This window comes from Panthera tigris, chromosome B2 (genome assembly GCF_018350195.1).
Source record: "Panthera tigris isolate Pti1 chromosome B2, P.tigris_Pti1_mat1.1, whole genome shotgun sequence".
Taxonomy (NCBI): Eukaryota; Metazoa; Chordata; class Mammalia; order Carnivora; family Felidae; genus Panthera; species Panthera tigris.
This window is the reverse complement of record NC_056664.1, coordinates 40,544,408-40,560,536: the sequence shown is the minus strand read 5'-3', so window position 1 is coordinate 40,560,536 and position 16,129 is coordinate 40,544,408. Positions and strand designations below refer to the sequence as shown.

At 39.1% G+C, this 16,129-nt stretch overlaps 1 protein-coding gene across 11 annotated transcripts in view; it reads right to left on the bottom strand.

Annotated features, from left to right (window-relative positions):
- UBR2 (ubiquitin protein ligase E3 component n-recognin 2) overlaps positions 1 to 14,267 on the bottom strand; it is a 124,036-nt gene extending 109,769 nt beyond the window's left edge. For 6 of the 11 annotated variants that reach the window (XM_007085189.3, XM_007085188.3, XM_042986370.1 and 3 more), the window contains exons 1-2: positions 13,477 to 14,267; positions 4,088 to 4,347 (exon numbers count right to left, since the gene is read on the bottom strand). In XM_007085189.3, coding sequence (XP_007085251.2) covers positions 4,088 to 4,347; positions 13,477 to 13,554 — 338 coding nt within the window. In that variant the 5' untranslated portion in view covers positions 13,555 to 14,267. Of the gene's footprint in view, positions 1 to 4,087; positions 4,348 to 13,476 lie in introns of those variants that run through there. The other 5 variants (XM_042986374.1, XM_015538939.2, XM_042986375.1 and 2 more) reach the window with 3 other exon arrangements.
- Between the last annotated feature and the right edge of the window lie 1,862 nt (positions 14,268 to 16,129).

The window sequence follows — 16,129 nt, the reverse complement described above, 5'->3', positions numbered from 1 at the left end:
CTATTCGCACTCTGTCTCTGTCTCTCTCTCTCTCTCTCTCAAAAACAAATAAACATTTAAAAAAAAAAAAAAGACAGTAAGATACTTCTTACTTGATCTTCTGTTAATGGAAGATCCAGAACTCTTGACAATTTAATGAAGGCCTCCATATAAAGCATTCAAACCTGTACCTAACCTCTTCTCCTCTGGATGGACCCACACAGACATATATGAAATTCCTGGGACTAACAAAATTCCTGAACACTGTGCCTATGGTTAGAAGATTAAATGAGATGGCAATAAATTCATAAGAGAGATCAATGTGTTGTGTACATGTAGCACCAGCTGCCCTATTAATTAATTGGCTGGGTATAACTGAATATTTGAAGTTAAAAATCTCGAGTGGGAAGGATTTTTTGTACAGAATCACGAATAACATCTCCCAAAGTAGCTGGCTTACGATAAACAGGATATTGCCACTGGACAGGTATGGAAATGGGCAAAAATTAGAAATACTCAAGCAATTTAACTCACATAGGAATAGCAAATTAATACCTTTAAAACTGTCCTCCGTACTTTGAACAACGTAATAGACATTTCCTCAACAAGTATTTGCTGAGCATCTAATACGCATGAGACTTTTGTAAGTGCCAAACATCTCTCATCAGGAAAGAGTACCTTACAGACTAGTCTAACCAAGGATAATGAGGGAGTAAAGGATTCAGGCCAAGTTCACAATACTGTCACCAAAAGCTCTGTCTCCAGCCCAAATATTTTTATTTACTATTCTTTGCCGTACTTTGTAGTACAGAAGACAGTACTGGAATGTAACTTGATTTTCTGCTTAGGAAACAAGAGCCTTACTGGGTAATTACTACTACTGCTAGTAGTAGTTCCCAGATTTCTGAGTTTCAGGGGCCAGGAGAATGACCACAAAAAGGGCTGGGTTTTTTTTTTTTTTTTTCCTAAAAATATGAAAAAGCAAAACTACCTGGTTTATGACTGCAGGTTAAGTCACTTAACCACTCTGAGCCTCAGTTTCCTCAGGGATATTATCTCAGAAGTTTATGGAAGGATTAAACGTAACTTTACATGAAGTACTTGGCATTAAATCTGGCACCTAGAAGGTGTTCAACAAACATAAGCAACTTTCTTTGTTAAAATAAATATTGGGACGTTCACTTCCGGTTGTAACAGAACCAGACTCCTACTGTACACAAGCACAAAACCATATGAATACATGAGGATCTCCCACTCAGGGTGTGAATTCCCACCTGTGGCACAGTGAGCTAGAATCTAAGTGTTGCAGGAAGGTCCCACTGAGCTGAGACTAGATCAATGTTTGGAGCAGATAAAACAGATAGCAGCCTTGAGTCAGGGTACCAGAGAGGCAATATGTGCAGATCAAGTAACCAGGAAGGGACAGAAGTGTATGTGGGGGTCACCTGTGGATGAGTTCTTGGCTAAGGGCTGGGCTGCACATGCAGAGTTTATTTACCAGACTTGTCTCCAAGTTTACCAGAGAATGGCCACTATGGAATCAAAAGTGGCACAGAGATACTTGAGGTCCAGTAAGCAGTGCTAGAGGACTGTGGAGTTTCAGTCAAGAGAGACACCCAGCTGATTTAGCACAAGGGCCATGACCATGCATCTTTTTTTTTTTTTTTTAGTTTATTTATTTTGAGAGAGAGAGCATGCATGCACGAGAGAGGGGGAAGGGCAGAGAAAGAGGGGGAGAGGTTCTGAACTGTTAGTGCAGAGCCCGATGCAGGGGCTCAAACTCACAGAACTGTGAGATCATTACCTGTGCCAAAATCAAGAGTCAGATGCTTAACCAACTGAGCCCCCATGACCATGCATCTTAAAGTAAGACTTCTTCTTTTAGATCTGCCCTAACAAGGGTGGAGGAAGGCCACCATAGCCCAGAATAGCATATGAAGCCCAAATGGGGGAAGGAGGGTGATTATGCAGAGCTGGATGGCAATGGCCACAGCAGCAAAAGAATGGTTGCACAGAAGGAAGTGATCAAATAAGTAAATATATTTAGGATAATGAGAAGCAGATTCATCAGAGAAGTTACAAATATGCAAAGGGAGAAAACGAGAGAAGCCTGTGGTATTGGATTGGAACTGGAGAGATTATTGTAAATGCCTGGTTTTCAATATTTCTTTCAGTATGTTATCTATAGACAGATATAAAATATAGATCCACTGAGAGGGCCTGGAATTAGTGACATACCAATAGCAACAAGCACACCTAGTATCTTATTTCTTAACACTAATCTCTACTAAAATGGAACCAGGCTCCTTAGAGAAATGATTAATTTCAGGTCTAGAGCAGAGGAAAGTCCAAGACGTGCCCTAAACATCTCTGATGGAACAAGGAATTGTTCAAAGAATGATGAGGACATGAAAATAACAAAGCCTGAAGGGACTCCCAAGAGTCAAAGCTAGAACTATTCGAGCACAGGAATAATGGGCCTCCATGAATACATACTGATATAAACAAATGAATAAATTGAATGTGTGATAGGGAACAGGATATTTAGTAGCTTAGAGTACCTCCCCACAAAATACTTATTGATTATAAAGAGTAAAAGAGTAACTTCACAGTAGAGAAGTCTTGTAGACATCACCTTAATCAAGTGATCAAAACTAACATCACCATCTATCAAACAAATCAAAATCACATACCACTTGGTAAGGTATAATGAAAACATGTGAGTTCTATGATATTCCCGTGAAAGATGCAACCTGAGTCCAATCATAAAGTGAATCAGATAGACCAAACGGGCAGACATTTAAAAAATAACTGGCTGGTAATCTTCAAAAGTATCAAGATCATGGAAAAAAAACCCTGAGAAAACATTCCAGACTGAAAATGAAAAGATACAACATTCAAATACAAGTGTTGGAACTGGATCCCTTTGCTACAAAAGGACATTACTGGAACAAGTGTATCTCAATTTCCTCATCTGTACATCATGAAGTAGATTTATTGTTTCCAATATCAATAGAGAACTCAAAGAAGTTTTTATAAAGACAAACAAAAAACTAGAACAGTATTTCAAAACATAAAAAGATCTCCATTGGTATTCTGACCATGCTTATAAAGACAACCATAGACAGCTACAGTCCTTAACCAAAATTGAATTCATTAGATTTTAAGGAAAAAGTGTTAAGGAAAAAAATGTTACATAATGCCTCTACAAATTGTACAATCACACAATGCAATATTTAATCTAGCAATATCAGCTGATATGGACAGAAGTCAAGATTTTGTTAAACAGAGAAAGGAAAATTTAGCCCAGTATATATAACACATATTCCCTTTTGTATGTGTGGTTGCATATATGTGTAAGATAGCCATATATATGGGCCTGCATATGCAGAGGAAATTTCTGGAAGGATACATAGGAAACTGTTGACAACGACTAGTTCTGTGAAATAGGAATAGATGGTCTTAAAGGAAATAGGACACTTTCCTCTCCATCTTCTACTTGTACACTCAGTTCTCAACAAGAAATAACAAAAAAAAAAAAGGTAAAGTTATCCTTGGCAAGTAAGTACATAGAGCACCCAGATAATGGTTTCTAACTACCATTCCTACCTTAAATGAAACTCCTGGTAGAAATGGCTGATTCTACATGTGGATCGGAGTTAAGTACAAAGTGAGCTGTGGACATCTTGTGCCAGAAAGCAAAGAAGCACTCAAAAACTAAGGCAGCAATGTGCAAAGGACGATGCTAGTGTGATAGGGATCCAACTGGCCAAATGTGAGATACCTTGAACATTAGTAAGAGACACCGGAACTAAAGAAACTAACAAGAAAAGCAAAGAAGTTATTATTACAAGAGCCAGGGCAGCAGTTAATTACAGGGGAGGGAGAAAGCACACAGTGGTTTGCTGGAATGCTGATGATGTTCTATTTCTTGACCTGGAAAATAATTACATGAATATCTGTTTCATTATTAGTTAAGAGACCATACATATTTGTTGTGTCCACTTCTTAGTATGTATGTATTTCCCTAATTTAAAAACAAAAACATAAGGTTTCAGGGGAAAAAAGGTAAAAACAGGCTTTTAGAAAGAAAATTACACTATGTTACCTGCAAGAGTATGTAGGTTCTCCTACTTTAAAAACACGACCACAAAGATGAGAAGGTTTGTTTGCTTGCTCAAGTTTTGGAAATCCAAACGCAGGATCTTCACCACAAAGGTACCATTCCATTGGTCCCAACAAAAGATGCTGTGCCAGCATGTCTTCCTTCTGTGGATAAGGGTTGGGACCCCTGCAGTAGATTTTGGGTACATAGTGGGCTAAATGCTGGTACACTTCTCTAGTGAGGTCAGTTGCTTGCAGCCATTTCTTTAAAAAAGAAAAAAGAAAAAGTAGGCTTACACAATGTCAAACTGCTCATTTGAATAAACCCACTTTCTATTCTTTTAGGCACAAAAATAAGGATAAAAAGAGTCCTATAAATTATTTCGTTGGCGTCACTCATAACTGTATACTCTTTCCAAAAAGGGCAAAATTCATTAGAACTTGATAAAAATGCCAAGTATTTCAGAATTCTACTTAGAGTAAAATGATCCCCTCTCCTCAAAATGACTCTTACAGCAATCTTCTGTAGGCAGTTCACATGCAAATGACCACCACAGATCATCATGACACTAGCCAATGAGCCCATCTGACTTTCTTTCTACTGCTTTGCTCAAATGATATACTGATTGTCTTCTGAATTATCTTGTCAGTTTGCTGATAGGAAGAGTATGCAGTGAACATGAATAGCCAATATGCCACTTACACTTCTCATTGATTAATAAACCAGTCTCATGAGTATCAGTCTACCAGAAGAGGCTTTGTTCTATCAATTATGCCTTCTTTCCCTGATCAAACTCTCTATAAGCCCTTTTCCCTTCGCTCTCCCTGATGGAAACAAACAAAAGCCACTTTTCTGTTCTAAACTTTTAGGTCCAACTACCTGAATAATTATACTTAGATATCTAACAGATACTGTGATATCATGATTTATAGTAAGAAATATATATTTGGTCTTCTTCCCATTCCTGGCACAGAGCTCCTAAAATTTCTGAAATTTCCTAAGTGGTAAGTGATATAAAGATGAAAGGAGTATCTTTTATTATTCATAACAATCTCCTTTCAACCAAGCTAGAGCTGAGGTTAATGAAGTGACTTTTGGAAAACCCCTAAAGATGGACAGCTGGTTACCAGAGGGAACGAAACACGTGATAAGGTTGGAAATGACAGCTTCTACCCCGAAACGTGGGGAGGTGAGAGGGGCTGGAAGATGCACTAATCATTAATGGCCAATTATTTAATCAATTGCACTTATGTAATGAAGCCCCCATAACAAAGTGTCTATATGTCGGGGTTCAAAGAGCTTCCGGGTTGGTGAGCACTCGTAAGTACTGGTGCATTCAGAGACAGCATGGTAGCTCCGTTCCCCTTCCCACATACCTTGCTCTGCGCATCTCCTCCATCTGCTATTCCTAAGCTACAGAATTTTACAATAAGCCAGTAATCTAGTAAATAAACCATTTCCCTGAGTTCTGTGAGCCTTCTAGCAAATTATTGAACTCGAAGGCAGGGTCATGGTAACCCTCGATTTGTAGCCAAGTCAGACAGAAGTTCTGGGCAACCTGAGGACCCACTGCTTGTGACTGGCAGCTTAAGTAGTGGGGGGCAGTGTTGTGGGACTGAGCCCTTAACCTGTGGGATCTGATGCTAACTCCAGGTGCATAGTGTCAGAAGTGAATTGAATTGTAGGACACCCACTTGGTGTCTGTAGAGAATTAGGGAATTGCTAGGTATGGGGGGAAAACTCACATTTGGTGGCCAGAAGTATTGGTAAGCGTAGACAGAAACAGAAGAAACAGCTACTCCTGATTCAAACACCAACTCACTATGTCTAAAACTGAACTCATGATCTCCACTACCTTTCTCAAAAACCGGCATTTTCCCCACTTCCCTATTTTACATACCAGCATCTACCTAAGTATCCACACCAGGAAAACCTGAAAATCTTCCTTCTTCCTCAACCCGACATCCAATTAATCATGTCTTGTCTACTAGGCTTCCTAAATAATCTGATGAATCCATCTCATTTCTTTATCTATCCATCTCCATAGGCACTACCTCTGCTACTCTATCCCAAAACCCCCCACTCCCATCTTTCACCATTATTAATGCAAGAAGGTTCTAACTGGTCATTTCCACTAAGCTTGCCCTTGTACAGTCCATTTTCCAGCCTCCCTACCAGCATGATTCTTGCAAAATGTCAATGAGATCATGTCATTCAGCTTCCCCTTGTATTTAGCATCCTGTCAATTCCCTCAATGTGGTTTATAAGGTCCTTTGTCTTGTATCATACTTGTTTCCTCCTCCTGACTTGTACTGCTTCTCTCTCTGCTTTTCAGGCTACTTTCTACTCATTCTTCAGTTCTCAGTTTATGTTTCACTTTCTCTAAGATGCCTTTCTCAGCCCATTCCTCACTCCCTCTGCCTTTCCCACTTCCCCCTGGGTCTAACACATAACCTGGCTGCAGTGGGCATTTAGTAAAATCTGTTACCTGAATGACTATAAATATGTTTATACTACTTACTGTCCTATAACATTGACACTGCAGAAAGATGTTCTACGTAGCTTTAATGAAAGCAGAGATAAACTAGATCCAGGCCTGCAGTCTCTAAAAACCAAACCAAATAAGCCCTAGATAAGGCATCCTTCAAACTACCTCCTTTCTTTTCCCTTTGTGTTTCCTTACATCTTAAGTCTTTCCCCTATATTGTCATTTATCCCTGCCAATTCTGCAATGTTTCTTTGTCCCCCATGTTGCTTTGTGTAATTGCAACTTATTCTGGCTCTCAACCAGGTAAGCATTTAAAATCAGAATACATGAAAGCACTCACTTCTACAAAAATGCAGTTAACTGAACTGCTAACTCATAGGTCCAATGTTTACTTATGGATTACAACTAAAGTTCATGTACATCCTTGTAAAGAGTTTACATTCTAGTAAGGTCTAACACCATAAGACAACAGTATAAGGTCTTCGTTTTAACTATTACTTGTACAATCTTTACCCACTCCCTTCCCTCTAAAAATAACTACATACAGATATTTTAAATATACATGAGGACATATATATTAACTTTCTAATCAACCTCATATTTTCATGTGTACTAAAAATGTAAAAACTTTGTTAGTTAAGGGATTAAATTGAAGCTTGTAACAGAACACAGTGGAAAAACTTTTCACCCCTAAACTGAAACTATCTTTTCCAAATGTTACCAACTTAGTTGTGTTTGCTTTATGCAACTAAGAGACTAAATTACTCTTAAAACAACAGCGCAGGATTAAGGATTCTCTCTGTTTAGAGAAGTAACTTGAAATCAAAATTACACACACACACACACACACACACACACACACACACACACACACACAGAGGTCCTTAATTATAAAAAGGGCTAGTTAAAAAAAACAGTAGTCGGGGCGCCTGGGTGGCGCAGTCGGTTAAGCGTCCGACTTCAGCCAGGTCACGATCTCACGGTCCGTGAGTTTGAGCCCCGCGTCAGGCTCTGGGCTGATGGCTCGGAGCCTGGAGCCTGTTTCCGATTCTGTGTCTCCCTCTCTCTCTGACCCTCCCCCGTTCATGCTCTGTCTCTCTCTGTCCCAAAAATAAATAAAAAAAAAAAAAAAAAAAAAAAAAAAGAGTGCAACTCTAAAACAAAACAAAACAGTAGTCAATAGTAAAAGGCAAAGAGGCATCAACCAACAAGCAAACTTGAATCTAATTCTTTGAGCTAAAAAAACATTTTTTTTTTGGCCATATCTAAGGGTAAATGTCTAGTTTTTCACCCATTATCAGAAACCCTATTTCAAAACATGAATGAAGATAATCCATTTGTCCTAAGAAATTTACTGTTTATGGATAAAAAATTAAGCTTTATGATTCAAAGAATTTACTCCTATGATCCTAGGAAGTTATGTTTCAGGCAATTTTAATTTACAATACATTTAAAGCTTTTATTTTAACAACAATTTTTGTTTTTCTTATGTTTTATGTTCCAATTTTTCTTTTCTTTTTTTTTTTTTTTTTTACATTTTTTTTTAACGTTTATTCATTTTTGAGAGACGGAGAGAGAGCACAAGCAGAGCAGGGGCAGAGAGAGAGGGAGACACAAAATCTGAAGCAAACTCCAGGTTCAGAGCTGTCAGCACAGAGCCCCACGCGAAGCTCAAACTCACAGACCACGAGATCATGACCTAAGCCAAAGTTGGACGCTTAACCGACTGAGCCACCCAGGAGTCCCTATGTTCCTATTTTTCTTGAAGCCACTTTTGCAGGATTTTAATCCAGGGAGAATAAAAGGTGATACTTTCTAAAAGAAATTATGTGCTCTGTGGCCCCAACAACACTGATAGGTCAAATCTGTTCATAGATTTCTTCCTCCCTCCCTTCCTTCCTTTCTTCGGCTCCATGCCCAATGTGGGGCTTGAACTCATGACCCCTCAGATTGAGAGCTGCATGCTCTATCAAATGGGCCAGCCAGGCACCCCTCTATTTATAGAGTTCTTGAACAAAAAATTCAGAAACTAATATCAGCTACTAAGAAAAAAAATCAGCAAATTTTATAGACTATGCTATTTTATATATTATAATATTATGTATGCTATTACATATTTATCAATATATAATACCATAATATTTAATACAGTATATATAACATAATATACATTACTGTATATAATTTGTACTGATATTATATTACAAATTATTAGTAGAGCATTTCATCCTAAATACAGTTTATAATATATTATTATAAATTATTAAGAAGATTTGCATATCTGGCTCAAGAAAAGCAGGCATATGCTCCAAATTTAAAACCACCTAACAGATTTGGGATCTATTATAAGCATTTTTAACTTCATTAAATTTAAACACTTAATATATAAAACAAGAGAATCACATAAGAATTCTATACCAGAAATATTCAATTAGTGACTGGCAACAATATAGATTGAAAAAAAAATTATGAAAAACTGAACAGGAGGAAAAAATTTTTTGGCTGCCTTCCACAATAATGGCTCACATGTATCTCAGAAGAATGAAATCAACAGCTTTTCTTATTAGCTCTAACTAACATAAGCTAACTGTAACTGTTTCCTCATCATGACCAACTATTGAGATTTGTAATTTGACTGCATGTTAATTTGTCCTTCAGACACTGTGGCTGTCAAACCAGTGTGCACAACAAATAAGCACCTATCTTATTAGAAGTCATCCATAAAGGAAGTGAAGAAACTGTCAACTCACTCCACTAAAGTAAACATGTTACGACAACGGACAATGACAACGTTTCCAGGAGCTTTCCTTTTTTGAATGCTAAATTTAAGCCTTGGGATAAAGAGCAAGTGTAATAAACACAAAAATGAAAGACTCCCTAGAGGTTAGCCTTTTATTACAGCATCTGATTATTATTCTAGTCCCCAATTCAAATTGTATCCTTTATGGGTTGTAGGGGGATGGGCTAAATGGGTATGGGGCATTAAGGAATCTACTCCTGAAATCATTGTTGCACTATATGCTAACTTGGATGTAAATTAAAAAGTTAATTAATTAATTGAAAAACGTTTTTAAAATTTTTTTAAAAAATTGTATCCTTTAACCATATCTGATTTTGTTTTCAAACAAGGATGATCAACATGTAAGTTAATTATAAAACAACAGTCTCATTAGTACCAAAATGAAGTTTTCAAGACTCTGTTAAGAAAAATCTTAAACGAATCTTATAATTAGAGTTCTAGAAATGAAGTAAAAGCATTCACAAATCAAATACAGAAACTCAATAATAAAAGAGAAAAAAAATCTAATTTAAAAATAGTTAAAAAGTCTGAATTGACACTTCCAAAGATGTACAGATGGCCAATAAGCTCATGAAAAGATATTCAGCACCTACAGTCATGAAGGAAATACAAATCAAAACTGCAATGAGATAGCACTTCACACTCAACAGATATTGGAGAAATTCACTGGAACGCTCACATACTGCTGGTGAAAACATAAAATGATGCAGTCATTTTGGAAAACAGTTCCCCAAAACATTAAGCATAGAATTACCATAGACCCCAGCAATTACATGCCTGGGTATATGCTCAAAAAAAACCAAAAACCAAAACCAAAACCAAAAAAACAAAAACAAAAAACAAAAAAAAAGAAACGGATGTCCCCACAAAAATGCACACAAATGTTCACAGCGACACGATTCATAATATCCAAAAAATGGAAACAACCCAAATGTCATCAACCGATGATAAATAAAATATGGTATATCCATACAATGGAATATCATTTGGCAATAAAACAAAATGGTGTGTTGATACATACTACAACAAGGACACACCTTGACAACATTTGCTAAGTGAAAGAAACTAGTCAAAAAGACAACATAGTGTTATTATTCCATTCATATGAAATTTCCAGACTAGGCAAATCTATGGAGACAGAAAATAGGTAAGTAATTGTCTAGAGTTCAGGAGTTTAGGGGAAAACGGGAAGTGACTGCTAATAGGTATAGGATTTTTTGGGGGTGATGAGAATGTTCTAAAATTATGGTGATACTCAACTCTATGAATATACTAAAAACCACTGAATTGAATTTACATATGTAAATTATATACAAAACTGTCAAAATTTTAAAGCAAAAAATATCCAATATAGACATAAAACTCTACATAAAACTTCTATAATAAGAAGGTCTATTCTACTTGGGGAAAAACAATATATATACTTCTTAAGTCACAATCACCCAATGGAGCACATTATAATAATATCCATGGAGCAAAAAATGTAGATAGATTAGACATGCTAGAAAAATCAAAACTTGTGGAATCAATTCTACCAAGAAAAAGAAAACTGAGAAGAGAGGACTACTTTAATATCCTAAGCTTACAATTATCGAAAAGAGCACATAACTGCTTTTGTGAGGCAAGCTTGTTAGGATACATACCTTCCTCCTCATAATAGGAATGTAAAAAGCAGTATGTAAATAAAGTGTGGGAAAGATGACACTAAGCTTATTAAGCTATTTTAAATGGATGTGATCCCAGAAATTATCAGTAACAAAGGTCTAAAGGCTGAAATAACCGCTCTGTTTACCCTCTCTAAAATTTGCTTTTAATCTGAGAAAGCTTTTTTAATTCATTTTAATTTGTGATGAAGGGCTGTGCTATAGACCAAGCTGAAAGAATAGTTTTAAGTGTTATGTGGTTTTAACAAATACAGACCCCTCACAAAGTAAGGCCAGATTATATAGCTGGAAGAATCTTGTATTTTAAGATTAGTTTAAAAATTTTTGATTTTATAATTAAAAAAATTTTTTTGAATGTTTTTATTTATTTTTGAGACACAGAGAGACAGAGCATGAGCAGGGGAGGGGAAGAGAGAGGAGGAGACACAGAATCTGAAGCAGGGTCCAGGCTCTGAGCTGAGCACAGAGCCCGACGCGGGGCTCGAACTACAGACTGTGAGATCATGACCTGAGCTGAAGTCAGATGTCCAACCGACTGAGCCACCCAGGTGCCCCTTAATTTTATAATTTTAATTTTAATATCCTAGTAGTCTTCTTTTGGGAATTTTGTTGGCCTTTAGACCAAACACTTTTTCATCTTATTGTTCAGAAAGCCATTTAAAAGTAAACAGAGCAAATGTAAAATGTAGCTCAGACTGGGATTGTCACAAACTCAAATTAAGTCCAAATTAATAAATTTCAATTGCTTTTCCCTTAATTTCTCCCACTATATCTGCTTGAGAATTTCACTACACAGGAATTATTACATTGGTCTCTAGTACCAGTTTTAGAACTGGTTTCCACAACAAGTTGGAGAAACTCCAATCACTTGATAGCTTTCAGGGCTGGAGAAACGCAATCACTTGCACTTTCAGAGCTGGAAAAATCTGGCACACAGCCTGTATCTCGGAGCCAAGCCACACAAAATTCAGTGGGAATAAAACAACAACAACAACAACAACAACAACAAAACTTTGAGGCAGACAACAAATGTAATGTCAATAGGGATACTGACATGACGACATTGGGAATAGCTGTCACCTTGACTATTTTACTGCTTCCTTGTAACACTGTTCTCTTTGATAAATGAAAGGCAGATGGGGGCGGAAAATCCTTGGGTTGTTGCAATATTAAACAGAAAGTAAATGAAAACAGAGCTAAACAAGTTGACTTAAAAAAAAATTCAACAGTCATCATTCAACAATGTATCACTTTAAACTTTTCACCTCTACTCCTGTCATTGACTTCCACTCTTGACAATTCACACACAGTAACCCCTCACCACCAGCAGCCGCACGGTGCCCCACTAAAATTTTGCTCATAAAGATTATTAACATGTGTTCAAAGGTCACCCCCTCCCTAAAATCAGAGGCCTGAGAAGTGAGGCCTAGGTTGTTTTGGTCCATTCATAATCATCCTGGACAGTCTGTTCTAATGAGTGCTCCCTGTCCTTCTTGAGGAAAGATGCCATCAAGTTTATTAAAGTAATCATTTTACAACTCTGCAACTTACACGAGCATATTCCTATGACGCTTTCATTACAGTACTGGGTTTGAACGGTTTACGTTTGGGGGTTAACTGCTCCCCACTGTGCAGTGACCAAACCTCACATTATTAGTTTCTATTTGTTGAAAGTTACTCTCTCAAAGTTATATAACACTTATTTTCCATCCAGCTATGCCCAACTCCTAGAAAAATTATTTTTTTAATCTCCCAGCCTCCTCCACTGCTTTCTCACACTCAGTAACATGCCCAGACGCTACTTTCCGCACATTTACCAACGATGTGGACTGACCAAACCTGGGCAAAAACGCACTGACGAGGGAGGCGGGGGGGGGGGGGGGGGGGGGGGGGAGGGGGGCTGATACAGGGAAAACAGTGTCGTTTGCATCCTTTGGTGCCTAAGGGTAGTCCCGGAAACAAAGTGAGGAACCGGTTAGGGTAGCATGTTCTGGTGGAGGAGGCAATGCTCCACTAACCTGAGGAAAAGGAATTAGGCAGATAAAGCAGGGCGATTACACCCCCAAATCAGGAAGCGTCTTCCTCTCCCCTCTGCCAAGAGCTGGCATAAAGGGCAAAGGCCCCTGTGCTGGGGACTTCTTGGGAGTGGAGGGGTAAGGAGGAATAATGGAAAGGCAGTCGGTTCTCCCAGGCAAAAAGGGAATGTAAAGGCGGCGAGCGGACAGAGCGGCTCTGCGGGCTATTTGAGGATAAAGAAGGAGGGCGAGGGGCAGGCTCGGTGGCCTCCCCGGACCATTGCCCACACGGCGAGGCTAGAGAGCCCCGCGAGGTCGTTACCCCAAGTCAGAGCTGGGCTGCTCCGAGATTTCCAGGAGTCAGTTCCTCCCCCCGGGCGCGGCCTGCGAGGGCCGGACGTCCCCGCCCGGGTCCCGGCACTCACCCCTGCGGTCTCCTCAGCCGAACATTCCAGCAAACTCCGGTCGATGGCCTGCACCTCGGGCTCCAGCTCCGACGCCATCTTCCCTCCTCTTCCTCCCCAGAGCTGACGCCGCTACCGCCGCCCCGAGGGCCGCGGCCTCGCCACAGCCCCGGCTGCAGAGACTGCCACCCGTGTCCCAGGTAGTCGGTCCGGAGTCGTCCAAGCGGCCGCGGGTGAGGAAGAAGAATAGTGGTGTGAGGTGAGCTGGACAGGAGGGAAGACGGCCTCCTGCGCTCCCTCCCAGGCTCGGCGCCCAAGAGTCAAGTCACTGCCTCGTCCCTGCCCGGGAGAAGGACACAGAAAACCCAGGACCTGGCACTCTCGCTCGCTTCTACCGCGTCCGGCACCGGGAAAGGAGCAATAACACCCAAGAGAGGAAGCAGAGCAGTCTGGGAACTGTAGTCCCTCTTGACCGGACTGGGAAGCAGGTGGAACCCTTCTAGCGTGCCCCCCGAAGGCATTGTGGGAGTTGTAGTCCATCTTCTAACGAGAGCGTGGGCAAATGGCAGATAAGCAGGTGGGGCTTTCCTGTACAACTAGAATCCTGGGAAGAGACTAGCGGAAAGAAGCTCCCACCTGGGAAGAGGCAGAAGAGCACGTCATTGTGGGAACTGTAGTTTTATTCCCCCCAACTCCGTTTGTTCATGTTTGTATCCCCAGATCCTAGAACGGTGCCTGGCACGTGGTAGATGCTCAAGTACTTTTCGAAGCCTAGCATATGGTAGGCCGACAGATGGTCGCGAAAGAACGAAAGAATTACGTTTTATTCCTATAGTTCTATGACGCTGCCATTCATCGTGCCTTCATCTTTTAGACTGTAACCGAGATGGACATTACCCAGATGTTTTGAGATTTTAAAATATATGTAAGTATTGTTAAAGAAAACGTTTACAAGTAATTTAGTGATGACCACTTATCAAAATGTATTATAAATATTGCTGCTGCAAAGGAAAAGGAGCCTACCAATTAAGTCTATCAAGATCCACTCTTGGGGTGCCTGGGTGGCTCAGTCAGTTAAGCCTCCAACTTCAGCTCAGGTCACGATCTGGCAGTTCGTGGGTTCAAGCCCCGCATCAGGCTCTGTGCTGACAGCTCAGAGTCTGGAGCCTGCTTCCAGTTCTGTGTCTCCCATTCCCTCTGCCCCACCCCCACTTGCCTCTCTGTCTTTCTCTCAAAAATAAATAAATATTTAAAAAATTTTTAAATTTTTTAAAAGAAGATTTGCTCTTGTTATGGACATTTTATAAAAATAGATTAGGTACAAAAGAAAATTGTGTTTGATTAGAGGTAATTAGGCTCTTGACTCACAGTTGGATGAGTAGGTTTCTTAGAACCAGTCTTCAGTTCCTTTAGAAGTTATCAGAAAATTTACACATTTTATCAGGCATGCTAATTTACTCCCAGAAGGAGATTGTGAATTACATTAGGCAAAAAAAAAAAAAAAAAAAAAAAAGAAAAAAGAAAAGAAAGAAAGAAAAAAAAGAAGAAAGAAAGAAAGAAAGAAAGAAAGAACAAAAGAAAAAAAAAGATCTGATCTAATCCAGGTCTGGACATGTTTTTGTGGTTGTTATTATTTTTAACAATAATATTAACCATGTGTTTTGTTTGTTTTGCCTCTTTTTAATCAGGAAATAAAAATTACCCATAATCTCATAGTTCAAATAAGTCTTTTATCACTTTTAGAAAGAAAAGTGATATAAGACTAGAAATCCAAACTTAATAGGATTTATTTATTTATTTATTTATTTATTTTTTAAATAAGCTCTGTTCCCAACATGGAGCTTGAACTCACAACCCTGAGATCAAGAGTCACGTGGTCTCTGGTTGAGCCAGCCAGGCACCCATGTAGGAATATTTTAAAAGGAAAAATGACGGGGCACCCAGGTGGGTCAGTTAGTTAAGCGTCTGACTCTTGATTTTGACTCGGGTCATGATCTCACAGTTCATGAGTCTGAGCCCCATGTTGACAGCACAGAGCCTGCTTAGGATTCTCTCTCTGTCCCTCCCCTGCTTGTGCTCTCTCACTCTCTCTCTAAAAATAAATAAACGTTAAAAAAAAAAAAGGAAAAATGAATATGACTCTACCTACCCCAAGTCCCTCCTCCCCAAAGAAACCCATTTTTAATACTTTCTTATGACTCTATAGAAAGAAAAAATGCATATATCTGCATAGATATCTAGAATGTGGTATCTTGAAATGTTGTTCTATGTGTTACTTTCTTCTTTGCCCAACTTCCTTGCACAGATACACTACCGAGTCAGAGTCAAGCTGGAGGAAAACTGGGATTGTTTCAACCTGAAAGCAAAGATAATGCTTCTTTAAGGGTCCTAATATAGAAATAAAGCTATTAAAATAGATTGTAAAGAAGATTTCTGCTGTTAACAGTATTTCCTTCCATTACTTTTAGACTGACTTTAAAACCTTTTCTAAAAGTTTTTTAATCTTTATTTATTTTTGAGAGAGAGAGACAGAGTGCAAGTGGGGAGGAACAGAGAGAGAGAGAGAGAGACACACAATCTGAAGCAAGCTCAAGTCTCCAAGCCCTACACAGGGCTCAAACTCACAAACCGCAAGACCATGACCTGAGCTGAAGTCAGACGCTTAACTGACTGA